Source organism: Boleophthalmus pectinirostris, unplaced genomic scaffold, assembly GCF_026225935.1.
Source record: "Boleophthalmus pectinirostris isolate CB_2022bp ecotype Guang Dong unplaced genomic scaffold, ASM2622593v1 HiC_scaffold_1, whole genome shotgun sequence".
In the NCBI taxonomy this organism is placed as follows: domain Eukaryota; kingdom Metazoa; phylum Chordata; class Actinopteri; order Gobiiformes; family Gobiidae; genus Boleophthalmus; species Boleophthalmus pectinirostris.
The window spans coordinates 27,212,573-27,234,807 of record NW_026570970.1 but is presented as its reverse complement, the minus strand read 5'-3'; the positions used below and the strand labels follow the sequence as shown (position 1 = coordinate 27,234,807).

The window sequence follows — 22,235 nt, the reverse complement described above, 5'->3', positions numbered from 1 at the left end:
TTAACTCACTTCAAATTTGACAGTGTCGTACAACTGGGATCTCTGTTCTCAAACTGCTTGGAGAGTCATATTGAGTGCTCTGTCAGACTTCTAAATTTTACAGTTATATCAAAACTGATCTATATATATGTATATACTATAAATGATGTAGTGATGACTTTTAAACACATTCTATAGTGTACACTTTTATTATTTACTACATTTTTGTGCTTTGTGCTCGCAGCCAACCACACCTGCCCCACAGATCAGTTCAAATGCAGCAACAACCGGTGCATTCCCAAAAGATGGCTGTGCGATGGGATGAACGATTGTGCCAACGGTGAAGATGAAGCCAATAGTACATGCTCAGGTAAGTGCTATCGGTCTGCAGCTACAAGGCAGAGCTGCACCCTTCAATAGTGGGATAGATAGCCTCAACTTAAACCTGCTAGATAAACAGCACAACAGAAAAGAGGCAAGATTGTGTAAAAGGCTATTGTGGTGCCAGAAAATAGATGCTTGGAGCTTATTCACATTAACATCACACCTTATCTCAACTTATCTGATTATTTATTTGTTACCTGACAACGTTCGGAAGTGGATAGATTGAATGCATATGTGCAACTTAAGTAGACAAAAAGCATTACCTATCACAAAAACAAACACTGGTTACATCAGTGAATACACATCATCATGTCATTAAGATAGTTTGAGTAGAATGAATTGCAAACCCTCTTTTTTAATATAAAGTTGTAATTTGATTTTGGACAGCAGGATTGCAAATTTTACCTAGATTTATAACAAGCAGTGTGTCAACACACAGCATTGCTCTATATGGTTGACTATGAAATAAACCACATTCAAAATCAGTTTTTACAATAGAGTATATAAGACATTCAATCACCTCTGCATAACACATTGTTTGTTAATAATCAATACCCCATTATTGATTGATATAGCTGTCATGAGAAATCATTGGATGCATGTCATGGCTCTGCAATTAATCAAATTTGTCATTGCAATTTCAAGTACTACTCTATTCAATTACAAAAATATTGTTGGAAAATACAATTAAGGATACTCTCATTCTGCCCCTCAAAACCTCCTAATCTATTTTTTATCTACATCTTTTTAAACAAAAGCCTCACAAAACATTACTAATTCAAAATATTAAGCCCACATTGTATTATACTTCATTTTAACACTAGAAGCAGTCGTTTTCATGGTGATAACCTTTACGACTGTGATGATGTTTTTTGCATTAATCTAGCAGCCCTAATGCATGTTTAGTATGCGACCACACTGCCATCTCCACATGTTAAGTCGTCTTTCATACATTTGACTTGAGGCTATATCCGTCTGAAGACATGAATGGGTGTGATGCCTCTCTTCAGTCAGTCTCGGCGTGTGTGAGCGGATTTCACTATCAAAGCGTTTCAGTGTGAGTACGGGTTATGCACACGTCACTACCACTTATGATCTACCGTATGTATCTATGTTCCTTTGTTTAAGTTTAGGAGTATGTTTTCTGTAGAGGAGCACAGCCAGTGAATATTAAAATGTAACTACTTAATTGCTGCAATGCTGCCACAAAATCTGTTACCAAACTGTGCTTCTCACAATTAACTTTCAAATTAGACTGTAACACAATATAGTTTTATTGCCATTAATTAGTATTTCAGAGTATGTGTAAAAATTTAGCCTGATGATACAACCTTGTATAATTCCGTTAAATGCTGGCTTTGTTAAAATGAAAAATAGTGCTCAAGTGTAGTCCAAGATAAGGAATGAATTAGTAGAAGTATTTAAAGAACTGGTTTTGTTCGGTAATGGAACACTTTAAGTCACAGGTGTCAAACATAAGGCCCGGGGGCCAGATCCGGCCCCCCAAGACCTTTAATGTGGCCCTAGGGTGATTTTCTACTAAAATATTTTAATTATATTTTCTATTAAAATATTGGTAATTTTCTGCGGTGCTTAGCATAGCAGCGTCTCCAGCGTCTCTGTACGTGGCTCCTCCCACCAGAGCAGCACAAATTAAGACTTGTCTCTTTCCAAACGCTCTTAAAGGACGATCGTTTTGACTGTTGACTGTGACACCCTCATCAACAAAATGTCCAAAATGAGAAAAGTGGAGCCGAGTGCAGGATTTTCCAAAAAATTGACTTATTCATATTTGCATACACGTTCATGTTAAAACATTGTGTTGAAATTGAATTTTTCTTAAAGTTTCAGATTGTTCATAATATTATAATATTATAATAAGAAAGAGTTCATCAATTAAAAAAGATTTCTGTAATAGATTTGCGTTTCTCTGCACAAATATTTGAAGTTATTGTTATTTTTGGGGTTTATATGCCATGAGTTTTCTGATCCGGCCCCTTTGGGATCAAAGTAGGTTGGATACGGCCCCCGGACCAAAATGAGTTTGACACACCTGCTTTAAGTTATTGTATTAGTCTATTTTCAAAGTGCGTCATTTGAGTAGATTTTAACAAGATTTTACGTAGAAAAACTAACTAACTAATTGTGGTATAAAAACATTACATGTTTAAGTGTGATATGGACATTAAAACAAAAAAAAAACAAAAAAAAAAAAAAAACAATTTAATTTAGTTTTATTTATTTAAGTTTTTTTTTTTTTTTTAACAGTTTAAATTCCTTCAGCCTGCAGGGCATAAAGAGTATTCACTGTGTAGCCATACCTATTTGTTTAAAGCTATATTATGTAACTTTTTGACTAGAAAAACAATTTAACAACTGAAAAAATGCATCCTTGTTCTGAGTGGGCTTGCATCTCCACAAACCTGACTCTTATTTGGCCTGGAAGAAGGTACACTCCTGTGCCGTTCCTTCAGCTATAATAATCCACACTATGGCATAAGATGCATATATCCATCCAGCTGTCCATGGAGAATCTTCCCCAGTATGGTTCTAACTTTTTGTTTTCGTGGAATCATGCAGTTGACTTTACACCCCAGAAAGCTACAGTCTTTTCATTTAAATTCATGCCAGTGCCCATACATTTACACAAACTGTTTCATCTCACTCTGGTGTTATTTGTAGCTTGTAAAAGCCACATAATTTCTCGCCCGTTTACCATGCGCTCCCTTGGCCCCCTTAGACCCTGCTGTACTCCGGTTGAGTGATAGTTTTTGCCGGGCCGACATTGACATTTCAGTGATGTAGAGATCATTAGGCTTGTTGTGCACATCCAGCATTGACTTACATGCGCGTGATTGAATTAAGTGGCCTCCTTGGTTGTTTTTCCTTTCATTCAGCTCAGCCCTGTCAAGCCGACCAGTTCTCATGCCAAAATGGCCGATGCATACCCCGGGCCTGGAGCTGTGACCGCGAGGATGACTGTGGAGATACGTCAGACGAGCTAGCATGTGGTGAGTCATCTATCAATGTTTTTCTCTGCTTGTCATTCACGCGTCAAAGGCTCGTGGGCCAAGTGTAAACAGTTTTAGAACCATTTCATAGTGTGACGTAAATAATCAACAGATATCAAAGCTGCAAATAATATTATAGATTATAAACAGATTATATTTCTTTTTGACAGAAATTAGGTCTGTTGTGCTGTACTGTTGTCAAGTGGCTCTGTAGGTTTTAAGAGTGAATACATTTTGCCACTCATTTAAGTAGCTGTTTCATTTCTTATGGGTTTCTAAAATTCATCACTTTAAATATCTCTCTCAAGGGAGGAGATAACTACATTGAAACACACACTAGTACTTTACAGGAAGGAGTATCTGTTATTAAATCAGTTGAACTACCCCAAGGTGTGAACTGAAAATCTAGCCATTATTTCTGTTTTAAACTAAAAAACAACTCAAAAGTTATCTGTGATTATGAAAAAATCCATGCAGTGGTAGCAGATGTTAGATATTTTGTAGATAAAGTCAGAGACCAGATTGACATGGTTGGACAGGATTATAAATATATGGATGCAAAGATGCTGAAATTAGAGCTGCCAGGAAACCGGAGGCCTAAAAGAAAAAACAAAACATACAGCGAGTTGCTTTGAGAGTTAGATGCTTGCCAACTATTTGCTACGAAGACCCCCCAAAACAAAAGTAAAGAATTTCTAATATTTTGAGAAAATAAAGACCTCAGCGAAACTGTCTTTAGTCCTGAGATGTCCAATTTAGTATTTCTTGACAGTCCCCCATCTGGCAACTAGCTAATGCAGTTCCACAGCCTGGCTAGATATCACTACTAATTGGTAAATCCTTGTTGTGCATGAATTAAAATGCCAGTAGAAGTTTCGTCTTTACATCGCCCCCTGCGGTTCTACAGTTTGGACTTGTGTTTGGGAAGTTTGCACCGAGCTGTACCACCAACAGACTGCAGCAAGAACATCGCCTAATTTCCTATTCTTGTCAAGTATCAAATGAATATTAAAATGATTCACACAACTACAACTCCACTGGCTTGAAAAAGAAACACTGAAGATTGTTAAAAATGTGCTAACCTTTCTTAGACAATGACTCTACATTTATATTTGATTATACTGTTTTGAAGATAAAAAATTTGACTTATCAATTACATTATAATGACATAATTGATCTGGCTAAAAACCATGGCGACAATAGATGCAACTATTTATTTTCATTGCAGTAGCGTTAAACATCAGGAAGTTAACATTATATAAGAGCAAGATTGTTTTGGCATGACTCCTATGTGAGTAGAGTCTTGCTATTTTTCTTTTTTTGTTTGTTTATTTTTTTCTGTTATAATCAGGCAATGGGCAGTAGAAACATTAGCATATGGTAAATTGTTCTAGTTTTCCCTTTGGAATGACGACGCATTTTGCAATTTTGGCGAGTCATTTTTGTATTTCGATTTTACTGTTTTGTCAAGCCAACATTTTATGAGACGGTACTTAAGTTGGTAGATATACTGAAAGATGAATAGTGTAGGGAGAAAAAAAAAATGAATATGGTCTATAATAAAAAAAAGACCCAAAATACGCTCTAATTTGAACCTGAACCAAGACACTTTTTAGGCACATTTTAGCAGATTTCTGATAGATTGCCATAATATTATCTGAGTGTTATAATTGAGATAGTCCAAACACATAACAATATCATTCATTTTTGTCAATATCACCCACCCCGGGATGGTATTTGAGACTATCAAATTATTGAGAATCTCAGTTGAGCCAATTCACTTGCCCCATTACATTTTAACTGAAAACATCCAATAATAACTCACTTCTCTAGCAGCCTGTCTAGTCCACTCATATTGAAGTCTTTTTGCATGTTTTACTTGATTGCACTAAACCAGGCTTAGGGTATGAATGATTGATGTTGTGTTCTTTGGGTCAGAAACTAGACATGCTTTTAATGGCGGTGGTATGACGCGCAGAGGAGTGCTGCCAAATAAACTGCAGACTGGCTCTTTCCTGCTCTGGCCCCAGTGGTATTATACAATGTGTCAGCTTCTGTGAGAGAAAGGCATTGTCAGTTTTGAGGATTAGTCTTGGAAAACATAAATGAGAAAAATATATGGCCTGCTGTGATGGCTACAGCCTTTGAAGTTGTGTTTAGCATTTTTATTGAAGGGAAAGGAGCATTTTGGAGGCGTTTATATGTTTGGGAGTATTATAGTACACAAAAAAAAAAAAGAAGAAGAAGTGTTTGGAAAGTTTCCTTAGTCACTAATTGCATTAAATCAGTGCAGTACAGTAAACTCTCTTGTCTTATGTGTTCAGGTCTTTAAAAATACTTTGGGGAAACAGGTCACACTATGTAACTTTTCTGGGTTTTCTGCCTGCTTGTCTCAAAATGTTCCACAATATGCTTAAACTTCTCAATCTCCATGAAGACAAGCAGGGGAGATTATCTAGAATGGTCTATGGAGAGGAGACCCTACTCACAGAGAAAGTGATTTTTACATTATTTTTTTAAAAAGTACTCCATATTTATGAGAGTGCTGCTTTGGTCTACCCATTGCTGTACTTCGATCCATAACAGCTACAGTAGGTATATATAGCAGATACTTAGAGCTGATACAATGTCATGGGTGACATCTGACTGATATCTTTCTCATTTCCGATTTGGAGCTCTTTATATATTTTCAAAATCCGTTCCTGGAGCTGCCTGAAGATTTATTGACTACACCATGAAATGCAAGTCTACATCTAAATTGATTTGTTGGGCATCTGCTGCCTGGAATACCTGTGGCTGTGTCAGGAAAGACGTATTGTAAATGTAGCCGCCATATTTCCCTCAAAATGTTACGTGGAGCTGTCAGAGCGAAGCCAGGACGGGAAGTTTAACGTCCATTAAATATGAAGGAGTAACATGCATAAATAATGACGGTTTCAAGTAAACAGTAGACCCGGCTATAAATGAAACACAGGCATCCATAAATAATCACAGCTCAGAGTGAGGAGTCTGAACAACTGCTAAACTACTGACAAACAAAATTCAAATTAGCATCAGTCTCTGAGACGACCACCACAGAGCCTCAGGTGTTAGAAAACCCACAGTAGCTCCACAGAAGGCTAAGTGAAGTGCCACAGTCACACAGGGGATGGCAAAAATTAATACCCTCTGTTTAAAGTTAATAAAATCAGATTTTTTTTACACTTTAATTGTGTATCTATTTCCTAATGTGTGTTTTTTATTGCATGAAAGTGCAATGAAAAACATGCATTCTTGCAGTGAGTAGGATGGCCTCTCCACAGATCTGGCCTGTAACTTGGCCTGATGTCACCTCCTGCTTGCCTCCATGAAAATAAGTTTAATAGGCTTCTGTGGAACATTACAGGCAAAGCAATAAAATTTTAATGGAAACAAGCAGATGGTGTACCCACCACCAGCAGATTTACACGGCAGACCTTTGAATCAGCTAATATGTCAATTCACCAATTCTTGGTGTACAGGCAAATTATTTTGATTTAAAATAAAAGATGAAAAATCTCCCCCAAAGTAAGTTCCAACAACATGTCCAACTAACTAAATAAAACTGCACAAATCCAAGCTAAAACTGAAAACATCTGTCCTTCAGGTCACTGAAACTGTTGTATGTATTAGGAGTCATGTGAGGAGGTGCACACGACAGGACAGAGCCAGAGGAGGCTGTGTTTCTGCTGTGCGACGTGATTATGATTGAATGAAGCCGAGCATGAACTTTAATCAGTGCTTACACTCCTCTGCCTGTTTGTACGGAAGCGGCCGGGACACACGCACATGAGCAGCTCCACTCACCACGAAACACCACACTGCACCCATTGGTTGAGCATTATTGTGGTAGGTTATAATCCAGTCACATAAGTGATCTGGTCTGGAACTAAACATGGAACTAAACATGGAACTAGACCAGGACCAGACCAGGACAAGTGTGAATGCAGGCTGTGATTTACAAGACGGTGGACATGAGCCAGTTCTAAACCTGAACAAAGTGAAAGCCTGAGTAACAGTACTAGTACTAGTGATGCTAAAAACACACACATTGCTTGTTTTAATGATTTTTTTTTCTTTAGGATTAGCATTTTAGGTATTGTTTTTGTATTTAAAATGCATTAACTTTGCTGTTGCAGTGGAGCTTGAACAATGTTTTACAGTATTGTATTAATCCTCCTAGACTATTACTGTATACTCACTCTCACAGTACAATACAGTGAATGTTTTTCTATTTGCTTTTGAGCAATTAACACAGCAGTAGTGATATAAATGCTAGATGGTCAAGTAGTAGACGGACCCTCCACTTGAACAGTCACATATTGCACATTAAAATAAAAACATAAAAAAAATATATAGCTTGTAAAATCTTGAAAGTTAAAAAATGATTTTTGATTTTATTTTTTTTTTTCCTATAGCTGTGGCAAAAGTAAAGTTCTGCATACAGCATGATTGTACATAATTATCACCAATATTGCGAGGTTACATGCTCTTCAATAAAACTTCCACATGTAGCACTTTATATATAACCTGAAATGAGAGTGATATCCGTCAGCACACGATCTTGACACAGTATCGGCTGAAACCATCTGTATTCGTCTCTGACAGTGACTCTGATAGGGAATATTGATGCTTTAAAATAGACCAGTTTAGCTCATGAAGTCGGCCTGACTGAAGCGTTATTGGCTGCATCAGATATTGGCTGACTGCGCAGGTGGTAATTTGTTTTCCTTTGTCGCCATTGTCAAGTTTAAATACAGTACAGTATATAGCCCCAAATAATGTGGCTATGTCGAATTGAATTGACTGTATAGTGTCAGTGCACTTTCTGACCCAACTCTGACAACAGACTAGAAAGTAGAAGCACCAGTACTGTTTGTAATGAATAAGAAATGTGTTCAGAGGTGAGAGAAAGTAGCAAGGCATAGGCATGAAAGACTAGAGATGTTTCTTCTTTCTGACCTTTGCTGAATTATTTTATTTTATTTTTGTTGCTTATGATTTCTTTAACAATGTTGACATGATGCTACAGAAATATATTTTGAATATTAGCTATAATTCAGTTCCGTTTCTAGGTGCTTTCCAAAAATGTTTCAAACTAAAAGTGACATTGTGATTGTATGAAAAATCAGGACCGCTGCCATAGCAATTATCAATTTAAAATAATGAAAAGTGCTCAAAATGCCTCTAACAAAAGCACATCAATAGAGAACTTATGAGAAATACAAATATGTTCTAAAACTACAAAATTTTAACCAATGACAATATAATCTCTCATATTTTTGGTTTATGAATGAGATAAATTTATGAAAGTGGTTTTAACTTGCACTTAACTTGAAGCTTCAGTCTTCACTGTTCTGGCAAAGCTTAAATTGAATCATTCAACTTGTTTCACCTTACAAAGTTCAATGTAAATTCACAATATGAAATGTTTTGTAAATAATGGTCTAAAAGATAAAAAAGAGAACTGAATAAATACAGATATGTATCAGTTACCAATGTAATAATAACACACAACTTTGTTTTCTAGCCTATCCCACGTGTGATCCTCTCACTCAGTTCAGCTGTTCTAATGGACGCTGCATCAATATCCAATGGCACTGTGATGCTGGTGAGCACTTTTTGAATACTCAAATTCCCAATACTTATTTAATTGTTACTGTAGCTTATATTTCTTAAATGTGTGTGTTACTCCAGAGAATGACTGTGGAGATAACAGTGATGAGGCCGGATGTGTCCAGTCCTGCTCCAATAACCAGTTCCAGTGCAACAGTGGGCGCTGCATCCCGGACCACTGGGCCTGTGATGGGGACAACGACTGTGGGGACTTCAGCGACGAGGGGGCCGCCTGCAGAGGGGGATCTGCACGTAAGGACATATCTTTACTTCTACAACCAAACTCTGTCTCAAATACGGTTTAAACTCTGGGATTAAAGCGCCCGTACCCAAACAATGAACAATGATGTGGGCAGGGCAATATGGTGATAAAAATCAAATCTCTATGTATTTTTATGAAAATGACGTATCGTAAGTCACAAATTTTCTTGTAAATGCAACCCTATGCTCAGAGACACTTTTTACCAAGCACACCTCAGATTGGTGAGCCTAAGCAATGCTCTGTGTGAGTCACAGGTGGATTTAACCAATGGCAATGCTTTCAAATGAAACGGACTTTAGTTACATCTTTAGGGCACTGTAAAGATACCAACTTTTGCATGGAGCTGTAGTGCAAAATGATTTTATCATGATTCAAGAAAATCGTTATACATTTTCTGGCATATCACCCACCCTACAGAGGAGGGAAGAAAATGTTTTGCAACACTCCTCACTCATTTACTTGGACACAGTATGGAGCAAAAAGCATTTCCCTGAAGCAAGTGAGTTACTAGTTTTGAGAACAAAATTGGATATTACATTGATTTAAATAAATAAACAAATATATACATAAATAAAGAAAGAAATAATAATAAAAATCCTGCAAAAAAAAAAAAAAAACATTAAATAAAATAAAAAACAGGGAATGCAAAAATGTTAATACATTATTGTCAAGAAAATATTGCTAAAATTGCTAAATGTATTTTCTCAACTCATATATCACAGAGATTTCTTGTAACACTTTAACAGCATATGTGCCACTTTTGGGACCAGTGCCACAGTTTTAGAACCGCAGCTGAAATCAAATACTAATGAAGTACACTGTCCCTTTGGTATAGTGCACTCCGGGCTGTTTGTCATGTCGGACATAAAGCCATCTGCAGTACATTTATTACACCTTCAATGGGAGTTTTCTTTAAATATTATTACTTATTTAAACATTGCATCTTAACATTATTTTTCATTAGGTTGTAATTAATTAATTTGCAAGTGAAATTAGGGAACACATTTTGGCCCTGTAATTACTGGGTTTAATAATTAATCAGCTTGAGTCAAATAACTTTTCACAGTCAGGTGTAACTAATCTTATCTGGGCGCAGTAGTGGGTAGATTTTAGCACAAATCACTTAATCTAATTACTGTAGAACGCTCACGCTAGCTTTAAAGGAACCTTACAGCTGACTGGCCTGTCACTGAGACGACTGGACTATTCATCAAACAGAGACCCAATAGAAACTCCAGGACCTCCCTCTCCCCTGTGTCCGCTGCCTCTTCCCACTCCTCAGGGGATCATGGCTCTAAGAAGGGGCTCAGCTGTTACCATATTTTTACATTGCAGTTAGAGATGTGCAGTGCTTGGGTACATTTACTTGAGTTTATAATATTGTACTGCTCAGACATTATACTTTTACTACTCCTACTTATATTTTACAATGTAACAGTACTAGTTTTGGTTACACTTAATACTAGTAGTAAGTTTCCAGGTCACACAAGCTTTATATTGACAGAATTAATTGATTTGTTTTTTGTACTGGTTTAGAGTTTGTTTGTTTGGTTTTTTTTGTTGCCTAATCTTTGAAAATTACCAAAATGTGTATATTGTTTAATAGGGATGTAACGATATCCAAATCTCTCATTACGACATTATCACAATATGCATCTCACATTACGATATTTATTGCGATATTTTGGAGAGGCTGGTATAAATGTAAATAGGATGCTTTTTTTGCTTTTAAAATACCCTGACAAGATTTTGGTGTGAATTATTACTGTCATAATCCCAAGAATTCAAGTAAAAATGTATTTCTTCATGTTGTCTGCGCTGAGATGAATCATGGGATATGTAGTTCCTGATGTTTATTAGCTATTGCAACTATAAAAAAATGCATTTAAGCAAAGAGACTTGTAATTCATTATATTGTGACGACCCACAGTATCATTGTGAGACTTTTGATGATACAGTATCACAATGTTTTGGTTCTTGTTACATCCCTATTATTTAATGTTTTTTAGTGTTTTTTGGTTTTTTTTTATGTTTAGACTAGATTAACTTAAAATAATCAATCAAACTTTATTTCTGTACAATTACTTGTTAGTTTCACCAACTGCTTTTAATTTTGCTTGAGTAAATTTGGACAACTGCTTTGTACTTCTACTTGAGCAATATTATTTGTAAGTAACAGTATTCTACCCATCTCTGAGGTTTAATAAATCTGAATGATATCATAGGTGTAGAAAAGGCTCACAAAATTGTGTATGGAGTGTTAATAAGGACATGGGTGAGAGCTTAATTTGAATTGAATGATGAATAATTTACATATAACACATAAGGTAAAACATCTGGTAATGGTGCATTAGTTAGCGACTTATGAGACTGAAAAGTCAGGAAACATACAAAGGTAGAGATGAGAGATTATAAAACAATACCATTTCTCTCAAATGAACCAATGGCATCCCACTACTGCAAATTTAATATATGAGCTTCTAACACTTTTTCTGGTGGAGGGTCCATCAAATGCTTTTCTCCATGGAGATGTTATTGCTTTGTCTGGAATGTTTCACAGTATGGCATTAAACCTTCCTTCATGAAAACCACACCAGACCAAGTTACATATCAGATCTGTCGAGGTATTTTTGAGCAGTAAAACCACCTGTAATTGAATAAACGTAAGGTAGAGCTGTTTAATGTTCTACTTTGGAACATTCTAGGCAGAGCAATGACATATCCAATGAAACAAGCAGGTGACAGACCCTCCACCAGAAAAGATACACACTGCACCTTTAAATACTGCAGATGTAATGGGTTTATTAAGAAGCAAACTATCTGAACTTGTTTAAAAATATTCATGCCACCATTGGTTAAAGAGAGAACAATAATAGTTGGATCAAGAAAAAGCTATTAGGCTACCTGCTCTCTATTACCTGCACTGCAAAATTAACTACAATTATACATTATTTGGAGTGGTAATCCATGGGTTTCAGAGTAATGAAAAATAAGCACCTTTTCCATAGCATTAATATTTTAAATAGAAAATCTATCTTTTGAATAGTGAAATGTCCTCAAAATGTCACCTTTAAACAGGAAGTTAAAACCTATGAAATGTCTAACTCATGTGTTGTTTTCCAGTGCTGCCATCTTTGATCGAGTGCAGTGAGGAGGAGTTCTTCTGTGTTACTGATGGGACGTGTATCCCGGAGCGCTGGAGGTGTGACGGGGACAAGGACTGTGAGGACGGAGGGGACGAGAAGGACTGCGAGGGGACGAAGAGGATGTGTGACCCCAAAGCCAAGTTCACCTGCAAAGACACAGGTAAGAAATGCAGTACAATGGTCAAGATATGAGAAGAAAAATGCATTCTACTTGGTTTTCCTTTAAAGTGAAAGCTGATGGTTGAAATCCACTGTTGTCATTGTCCTTTATGTCCTTTGGCAAGACACTGCATCCTCTATGCCTGTGTAAGTGTAAGAGGAATTGTTGATTGGTGGTGAGAAGAATGGTAGCCACATTTAAGTAAGCGCTTTGGCACCCTGGAGCACTTTAAAAAGCTATATAGATGGATATAGTATTAATATATTGACTTAATATGGCATATGTTGGCAGAGTGGTTGGTTCCCAGTACAGTGCCTTCAGCGTTATGTTATATTTCTTTAGATTCAGCAAAGATATTGTATGGTGGTATCTTGAGTATCCTTGCTATGAATTCTCCAAAGCTGATATTTGTAACGCTGTATTGCTTATAGTACAGGCATATGACAGTACGTGGCTGTCACCTATAGTTGTACGCTTATCTATAGGATAATGATACTTTGCAGCTGATATCACTAACGTTTCCTGAGCTAAAGTTCTGCATGGGACAGAATTTTCAGTCCCGCTTCCACAAGGAATTGTAATTTTCAATCCCGCTCGCATCTGCGAATATTTCCGCAAGTTGGGGGGTTCACTTTCTTAAGCTCTATCAAACATGGAGAAGCAGAAAGAAATTGTCCCAAACAGTGAGGCTGCAGCATGGTTAAGTCCTGGCTAAATGATGTTTTAGTCCTGTTTTGGTCCTGGTTTTAGTCCTGAGTTTAGTCCTGTTTTAGACCTGGTTTAGTTCTGGTTTAGTTCTGGTTTAGGTCTGGTTAGGGTCAGGGCTCTACCCTGAGGGTCTAAAGCTAACTGGAAGTGCTGATCTGTCTGAAGCTCTCTTATGCTAGTAAGACTTAATATGAGATTTGTTTTAACACAGTCTGACCAAAAACAACTGACCTAATTGAAACTACAACAGGTCAGCTGATATGTGCTGTTCAACAAGTTCCTCTCAAATAACATGACAGTCACTGTAATATTAGCTAGGATTAGCCAACTGTTTTTCAGTTTTCACAGTACCATTCAGTTAAACAGGACCATGCACTCTTAAACTGATCACAGGCTCCTGAAAATGTGCTGTTTAAATCCATTTTCTACAGTATTTTTTCTTGAATTGTCAGTGCACAGTATCAGTACATACTCATAAAGATAAGATAGAATACATAATTACTGAGTCAACTTCTGTAAAAAGTAAAAGACAAAGTTATGAAATGTGTTGTGCTTATTTCACTGTAAGTCTTGCATCATTTGCCTGAGACTCTTTTTACAGTGTATATCAGCATGAGCCTGAGCAACAACATTTGCATATTTAATTAGATAAAAATGTCTGGATTTTAATATTTCGAAATAGATCACTGCTTCTCTGTCCTTGCTTCATCACTCTGAACTGTTAATTTAACGACAAAATTAAAAGTTCAGAAATAATTTGTTTACCCGACATATTTTGGATCACAACTCCATCAAACTGATTTGAAAGATTATCTAAGTATGGCCTGAAGATACTAATTAATTAATAGCTCTGTGTTACCACATTTAAATATTCTTAACCCAGTAGAGAAAATATAGATGGATGGAAGAGTTTTGTGTCTCAACATAAAAAACATTGCCTCCTGTCTAGAATGTCTGAGCTTACTGCTTTCCTGCAAAATTTGAACAAAATAATGTACAAATATGTAGTAGTTTTCCCTCATGCCAGAGCGCAAAAACAACAAGACGGCAATAAAAGAATAGTGAGCCCAATTTAATTTAATTTATGGTTTATTTGTCAGGGACATTGCACATTAATAAACATTCTGTGGAAGCGTCGGAGTTGGCCTGCGGGCTGTTATTCATTTGTACTCCCCGGACAGATGTTTAAATTATGCATTTTTAGTTCGATTGTTGCAAAAACATCCAACCATCAGACGCCATGGCAACTGAAGTGAAGTGAATTTGAATGTGACTTTTAGAGTAACTGCCAATTGATTCTTTGCAGCTGATGTTATCAACATTCTCAGGAGGGTGATGCTAACTATAGGCACTGCTCTGTCTGTCACTCAAGTGAGACTTTAATCTCAGCTTTGTTATAACTTCAATCTTTTGTTGGAACTGTAACAGGTGAACTGATTTGCGCGCTTTAAACTAGTCTCTTTGCATTTATATTACAGTCACAGGCTATCTTAGCATTGGTCTACAGTTTCAGTAAGTCACTCTCACCTTTTTGTTGAAAATCAAACACCTAAACAGGACCATGAACACTGATATTTATCACAGGCTGCTGAAAATTTGTTGCTTAAATCCATTAAGCAATATAGATTTGTGACATACAGGCTTGTTTATAAACGGATTAAGTTTCTGTTTGCATTCTCCCTCACATCAGATGGCTCATACTGTACATTTTCTGTCAGCACCAAATGACAAACTTCCTCTTTTTGAAAACGACTTTAGCAGTTTGTGTCATTATTATTCACAGTCAAAGCCAAAGTGAAAGTGAACTCTTCCAGGAACAAATGAAAGATGATTTCATCCGTCTGTTGTGCTGATCTTTAGAGAGTCGCTCAGTCGATTTGTAATGTTTGATGCCTCACGTTTCACTGCCAAATGTCTGTGTTCAGTCCAGACGACTACCTCTCCATCCACTTACAAGTATTGAAGATTGGAATTTGAGAGGCACAGTGTGGTGTTACTGTACTTAGGAACTCATTTACTTAAAGCCACAGTCTGTAACTTTTTAGCCTAAAACATAAATGAAAAGTTATCTTTATTTGGTTGTGTTAATTGCACTGCATCCTTACTCCGTGCAGGCTTGCATCTCCATAAACCTGACTCTATGGAATCACCACTTCAGAAAGTTATTATTAATGTTTTACAAAGGACACTCTTTAGTTTTTATGTATCTATTATTGTTTACTTGTTTATTGTGCCATATGCACCCACTCATGTTACTTCCCTTTCATCAGTATGATTCAGAACCATGATCTGTGACCATGTTATGCACAAACCTTGATAAATGCTTTATGGACATAAGAGTGGGTGTAGCTTAGTAATATAAATCAAAAGGAATATTTATAGAGAATGTGGTTTGCTGACACATGGGGATTTCGTCTAATAGAAAGCAAGATATCTGTGAAGAGTTTGTGTTTCTCCTCATATCTGTTTCCCCGATTAACCCAAACCATACACAACAGGTCAAAGTCCTCCAGCTAAACAATACTCACAAGCCTAACTGAAGATTTGGAGGTGGGTCCCTGGGTGCCGCCCACAGCTCTTGACAAATTGCCTCAGTAGCATTAAAGGTCCTATATTACAACAAAATGGATTCTCATGAACTTTTAGCCATGTTATAATGTTACCTCATTAAAAACATACCTGGAGTTCAGTTTTGTTTTATACACACATGGTTGAGTAATCCTTTATTCCTTTTTTATTAGTCTGTCTACATCTACAAAGCTCAAAATGCTTTGTTCCAACTTGTGATGTCATGTAGTGGTACTTTTCAAGTTAACAGCTACCTTTTACCTTTAGTTCAGTAGAGATTCCAGGTCTCCAAATGATTCTAGTGACGCTTTATAAAGCTTAAAAACACATTAGAACACTGTATTACCATTTGACATCACAAGGTGGAACGGGGTGTCTTCAGTTTGAGAGAAAATCATGTGTTAATGAGACAAAACAAAACTTCAGGTATGTTTTTGATGAGGAAACAATGTAGACTAGAAACTAGTGTAATATAGGCACTTTAAAGGATGGCTCAAATGCAGAGGTGAAATTTCCCTACAGGAATAAAGTCTACCATAACCTCTCAAAGTCCGGCATAGTATACTTGTCCAGCTAACTACATCCACGTTTCCTTTTTTTTCTGTTTGAGTGGCATATGTGCTCTGACCACAGTGGATGTGATGGGGTCAAAGCTTCTCTCTGTAAGTCCAATGGCTAACTGCTACTGAGAACAGACATGGCTGTAGTTGGGGTCGCCTGGTCAGTACAATTATTATTCAAAGTAATTCCTCCATGTCACATCCGTGGGCTCTGGAGCGACTTGTTCTGCCCTGCTTCAAAGAACAGAACATTCTCTCCTGTAGAAATTTAGGATCTGTCAGAAGAACATTATAAACGATTTCAAAGTTACAAAAAGCCCTCTGTTCTCTCTGTTTTAAAGTAACACATTGTAGACCTCCACCCACTTTGTAGTACTATGGGAATATTGTTGAGCTGTTGTTGCCATTATATCCTCAGGCAAACTCGAGCATTGCGCAGTTGGACATGGACGAGATTTGGATCAACTGAGAGATAAAACAAAACAACGATGGGAATTGTAAATAAAGAGCTCGCCCTGAAAGAGTGATTTTTGTTACCCACGTTAAGGCAACTGTCAGAGCAGGTTTTACCTAAGAGGCAAAAACTGTGTGAAAAGTACTGCATGGTTTCAGTCAAGATGTGGGGCTTTTAGGTCAGCGTAACCTGATGTGCTTTGTCCTTACATCAACAAATAGTTTTTTCTCCCTTTTAAAGAACCTGTACCTGACTTTTTTCATGTATTTACGCAAACTGTGTTTTCACATGTATAGATTTTGGGTGTATGACTGTATTGCACAAAGATACAACAACACAACAACAAGATGCAATGTGGCTAGACTTCAAATCAATGAGCAACTTAGCAACCAAATGGAACAGCCAAAAATGGACAGTAAAAAGTCAGATAACTAAAATAATCAGATAACCCAATAATTATATAAGATTTCTGATGTGCTCAGTGATGTGTCAGTTAAGTAGAGGATTTTTTAAGGTAACTAGGGCAACACTTGTATTTAGGGTGCTTTCACACCGACAGCAGTTGGTGCACACCAAACGTTCCCTTAGAAACAGAAGCTCTTAGTTCGGTTCGTTTCCGTTGGTATGAAAGCATCAATCACACTCAGATCTGCACTAAATCAAGTGGAGTGAGACCTCATAAAAGAGGTGGTCTCAGTCCACTTGACTCCCCACCAAACACCAAACTCTACTGCGGTCCTTCTGATGTGAACTCGAACTTGGGTCCAAACCATGGACAGTAGTTCTAAACTATTTGAAATGCATCTGGGGAGGAGATATTAATTATTTAATTTCCTGTTTGTGGTGAGAGAAAAAGACATTGGGCGAACCTCGAACCATAACGGTAGAGCAATCAAAAGAACCATAACTGATTTAATGAGCTATTTGCAGTTTCACTGTACCGGGCGTGTGTATTTAGACTTGCATGGTTTAATCTTTGAGACAAGCATATGCTACTGGCAGGATCAACCCCTATGTGTGCGGGGCTGGCTGTGATGGGGGGCTGAGTTTGGGTCCGGGCGCGTGCCCCGCGGCTGGTGGTTCGTAGGTTTGCGAGTCCACGCTCCCCGGGCCAGGGAGAAACCGTGTCTGCCGGAGGCCGGCCTCCGCTTGGGGGGGATGTGAGCGCTGTGGGAAAGCCACTGCGTGAGACGGTGTGTGTTGGCCTCGCTTCCGAAAGGTCTGACGTGGGGAGAGCGTCCCTGAGCCACGTGCAGTCAAACCCGCTGTGTGCAGGAGCCTTGGATATACGTCAATCTGACCAATTTTGGTTTGTTTGCAGGTGTGAAAGCGGACCACACTGGAGTCTATATGCTACATAATAACACTTTTATTGCCTGGTGCGGACCAACTAAACGAACCAGTGGTGTGAAAGTGCCCTTAGAAGACAATTTTAAAGTAGCTCAGTCTTTAACATTTCATTGTTGTCTTTGTCACATTTGTTTGACCTTTTTGCACACATTCCCTTGTCAATCAAACATGAAATCAGATTACTCGCATCAGATTTAACAGTTACATGACATTTCAATAGTTTGATAGCTTGCATAGTAAAAATAGAATTCTGTGTATTTTAAAACACATTCACAATAATAAATAAAAAAAAAAAAAGAAAAAAAAAAAAAAAAGAAAAACAACTTTGCACACAACATTAAAACCACCAAAAATAACCTTAGTTCTTCAGATTTCAAAAGAATGCACTTTTTAATCAGTCTTTTACCCTGTGCGTTCTGTGTGGCCTTGCAATGCATTTAAAAGCAGAATACATTTTGAAAGACTACTTAAAAAACAAGTGACTAATGCAACTTTATAATCGGCTCAGGCGTTCTGGTTCTCAAACACGATTGGCTGGTTTTGGGATGTTTCCTGAACTGGAGAAGATTAAGTGTCCCCAGCAGACCGCAGTTGCACAAATAGACTTGGAGTTAGTTTGGTCTTTGTTTGTGTTACGCTGCTGTAATTAGCAAATCACATACGTGAAAAATGCAGAAGCACTCAACTGCAGTGACGAGTGGTCAAGCTGTTAATCTGGCTCAAGGCTGTACTGTCTTTTCTCACAAGGACAAAGAAGATAAAGACAGTCCAACACATTATAATGCAAACTATTATTAGTGCAAATCTCCAATACAATAAAGCAACCATTTGTGATTATGATGTGCAAAATTAAATTATGTCAGCAGTTTTATCAGTCTCTTAAAAATGTTAACATGAACACAGAATAATGTCTACTATAACATTGTCAATCAGTACTATAACTGTAAACTATTACTGTACATAAAGCAAAAATAACAAATTATCAGTGTAAATATTACAAAGGAAAGGATGTAGCATAGTCAAACTGGAAGCCGTTTAGTCCTGGGGTAACCACTCAAAACTGTACGGTCTTAAAAATGTGAAAAAATACAACTATTTGCAGAGGTCCATGTTATTCCTCAATTACCTTTTGCATTCAGAGCATCTTAATTAATCACAGTGATGAGTTTATAAGCACTTTTCACAACTTCAGACCAGAGCAGAGTTTTGCTGTCATGGTAAGGCTAACAAGAACTAGCATGCTAACTTGGACTTCCTGATTCTGGGACAATAAAACACTTCATAATTAGAAGCAGAGAACATTCAGGTGACATCTTTTGACTTCAAGAGCTGCTTATACAATGTATCTGCACTTGGGCAAGACAAATTTTGCTCAAACATATGATTTTTTATTTTTTTTAAAATAATTGACCTGTAACTAAGATTATGCCTGTGATTCTATTCAAATAGCTTTAGCAGACGTTCAGATATCAAGCATATTTAGTTCTTTGGGTTCATAAAAACAAGGAACAGACTGTGTTTTTTTTATTGAAGTTTTAAAAGAAAATTCGAGGAGGACCTCAGCGCTCCCACGGCAACATAAAAGAGAAGATAGTCCCAAATGTGGAAAGGGGCAAGGTTGTTTAAAGCTTTATGAGGTAAAAGAAGTCCAAAATCAATGCTTAGAAACAAGGAAGCCAGTGCCGTGCCCCAGTAAGAGGGCCTATTTGATGCATTTTCATAGTTTAGTGAGTTATGCTTTGGAAGGTCTATTAAAAGGCCATTTAAAAACAGCCAGAACAGCAAGTTGTTAAGATTTCATAGTGTTTTGCACATATCTTACCGCACACTGGTTTGACCTTGCGTTACCTTTGGCGCTCCTAACATTTCTGACTACTAAGCATGTCTTCCTTTTTAAAATGTCTGCCATATTGCATGACTTGCGATGCTTGCAACTGTCAAGTCATCATTGAAAAAGAAAGAAGAAAATTATCATTATGTTTTTTGTAACATTCTAATGGATCAGATCTTGAGGTCAAAACTCCACTGTGTACTGCCTGGATATAATTATAATGCATTTTATTGCACTCAGTTGTAATCAGGAAGTGTGCATTAGCTTGTTAATGGTTTTTAGCTTACAGTGATGGCAAAACTCAGCTCTGGCTTCTGAAAGTTGTGAAAAGTGCTCATAAACTCATCATGAATAATTAGAATGCTCACACTGCATAGAATAAATTAATAACTTTGGACCACTACACTGCACTAAAATGAACTAATTCTGATTGTTTTAAGGCAGTAAAATCAGGTCCAGTGCCTTTAATGCAAATGTCATCACAATAAAGCATGCCTGTTGAGTCTTTTTGACAACAACTTTATGACATCCCATTTACACCTACATCTTTAATAGAGGACTATATATTGTTGTAAAACCAAATTATGAACCAAAATCAGCTCAAGTTTTGCATTGATTATTTGTTTTGCAGACAAACATCAAGAAAAGTTTCCTAAATTACTCAAAATTTCCACCATAAAATCAAAGTGAGAATGAAAATATATATAGAAGAGGCACCCGAAAATGACAAATGGTGAGGATTTTGATTCGAGACAGAAATAAAATAAAACATCTAGTGTGCAGACATGTTTTAAAGCCCTGAGTCTGACAGGCTGAGACAATACTGAACCCAAAATACAATATAGTCTAACCACACATGAGGAACAGTTAGTGTCAGCCAACTAGCACTTAAGCATTTTGTACTCATCTGTCTGTTAAATATCATGATATTGTCTTAGCTTGGGTATTATGTCAGTAATTTTGCATATTTCCCCCAAATGGTGTTTTTTGTGTGTTTTTATATGTAGCAGTATGTTGGAGGTTTGGTGACAGTTCTGTGTGATTGGTGAGTGTTATATTGTTACATATTTTAACTTGAACCCCTTGTCAAAACACTACTTTTACTTTCAAAATAGATGCACTGTTTTAAAACCAATAAAGCCCTCATATCCCATTGTGTTAAATGTTAAGTCTAATTTAAAAGTTTAAAAGTTTAAAAACTACGAAAAAAAATGTGTAAGCAGTAGGCCACAACAGCAGCCAACCATGACCACGACTTTTAACCTCCCAAAGCATCATAGACATTGTTGTGCAACTGAAATTTGTGTCAAAATCAACCCAAAACATCACACAGCTTTAGAATTCTCACTGACCATGGTGTAATAATTTGCATTGCTTTGTTTCACTCACGGCCCATGCTCTGTGCAATCCAATGTCCTTTATATTTAACATATTGACACTATGAACATAAACAACCAGCACTATATGACCTTTGATTGAAACACTGAACAACTGTAAAACACCTTTTAAATCTTTTGAAAAACAACAGTTTGTCTTACAAGATGATTTGAGTGAATATTGATCATCTGTGGACAAGCATCATCACAGCTACCAAAGAGTTTGTTGTTGATAATGACTTTGCAAAAAAGAAAAGTCATTTATATGGGAAATGAAATATCTGTAAAATTATTAATTTTGGATACTCCCATGTGGAGTTCTTAGGACTGAGTTTTGACTGTAGTTTGTCAGTTTTGTACTAAAAGGATAATTACTACATTAAGGGTGCTTTCACACACAGGGCCTAAAATCAGCAAATGCACAACAACAACATAGATAAACCAGAAAGACCCATTGACCAAACACACTCAAATGAGAACATATCAAACACGCTCAGTCACTGCTCTTGTTCACTTGTATGGAGAAGAATGCACTGCTGTAAATCATCCGGCAGACTTTTTTTTTTTGCGGCGTAGTCTTCACGACACTTCCATTGCTGTCGTCAGCTTTGAATCCAATTACAGTGAGTAGCCAAAAATTATACAGGCCTATGCATTTATACCCAAATAATCCACTATTGTAATCTGCACATATTTGCTTGTACAAAACTGTGTCAGTGCGAAACCAATGAAACTGAACTCTTTATACCCGACTAACACTGCTTCTCATTGGTCTTTTTTCCTGTTGATCTATATTTTAGCAAATCATTATC

The 22,235-nt window shown here is 37.0% G+C and overlaps 1 protein-coding gene across 1 annotated transcript in view; it reads left to right on the top strand.

Annotated features, from left to right (window-relative positions):
• lrp1bb (low density lipoprotein receptor-related protein 1Bb) overlaps positions 1–22,235 on the top strand; it is a 378,766-nt gene that overhangs the window by 151,018 nt on the left and 205,513 nt on the right. Inside the window, exons 16-20 of the mRNA XM_055149901.1 lie at positions 224–349; positions 3,261–3,374; positions 8,923–9,003; positions 9,090–9,260; positions 12,394–12,576. Coding sequence (XP_055005876.1) covers positions 224–349; positions 3,261–3,374; positions 8,923–9,003; positions 9,090–9,260; positions 12,394–12,576 — 675 coding nt within the window. The remainder of the gene's footprint in view (positions 1–223; positions 350–3,260; positions 3,375–8,922; positions 9,004–9,089; positions 9,261–12,393; positions 12,577–22,235) is intronic.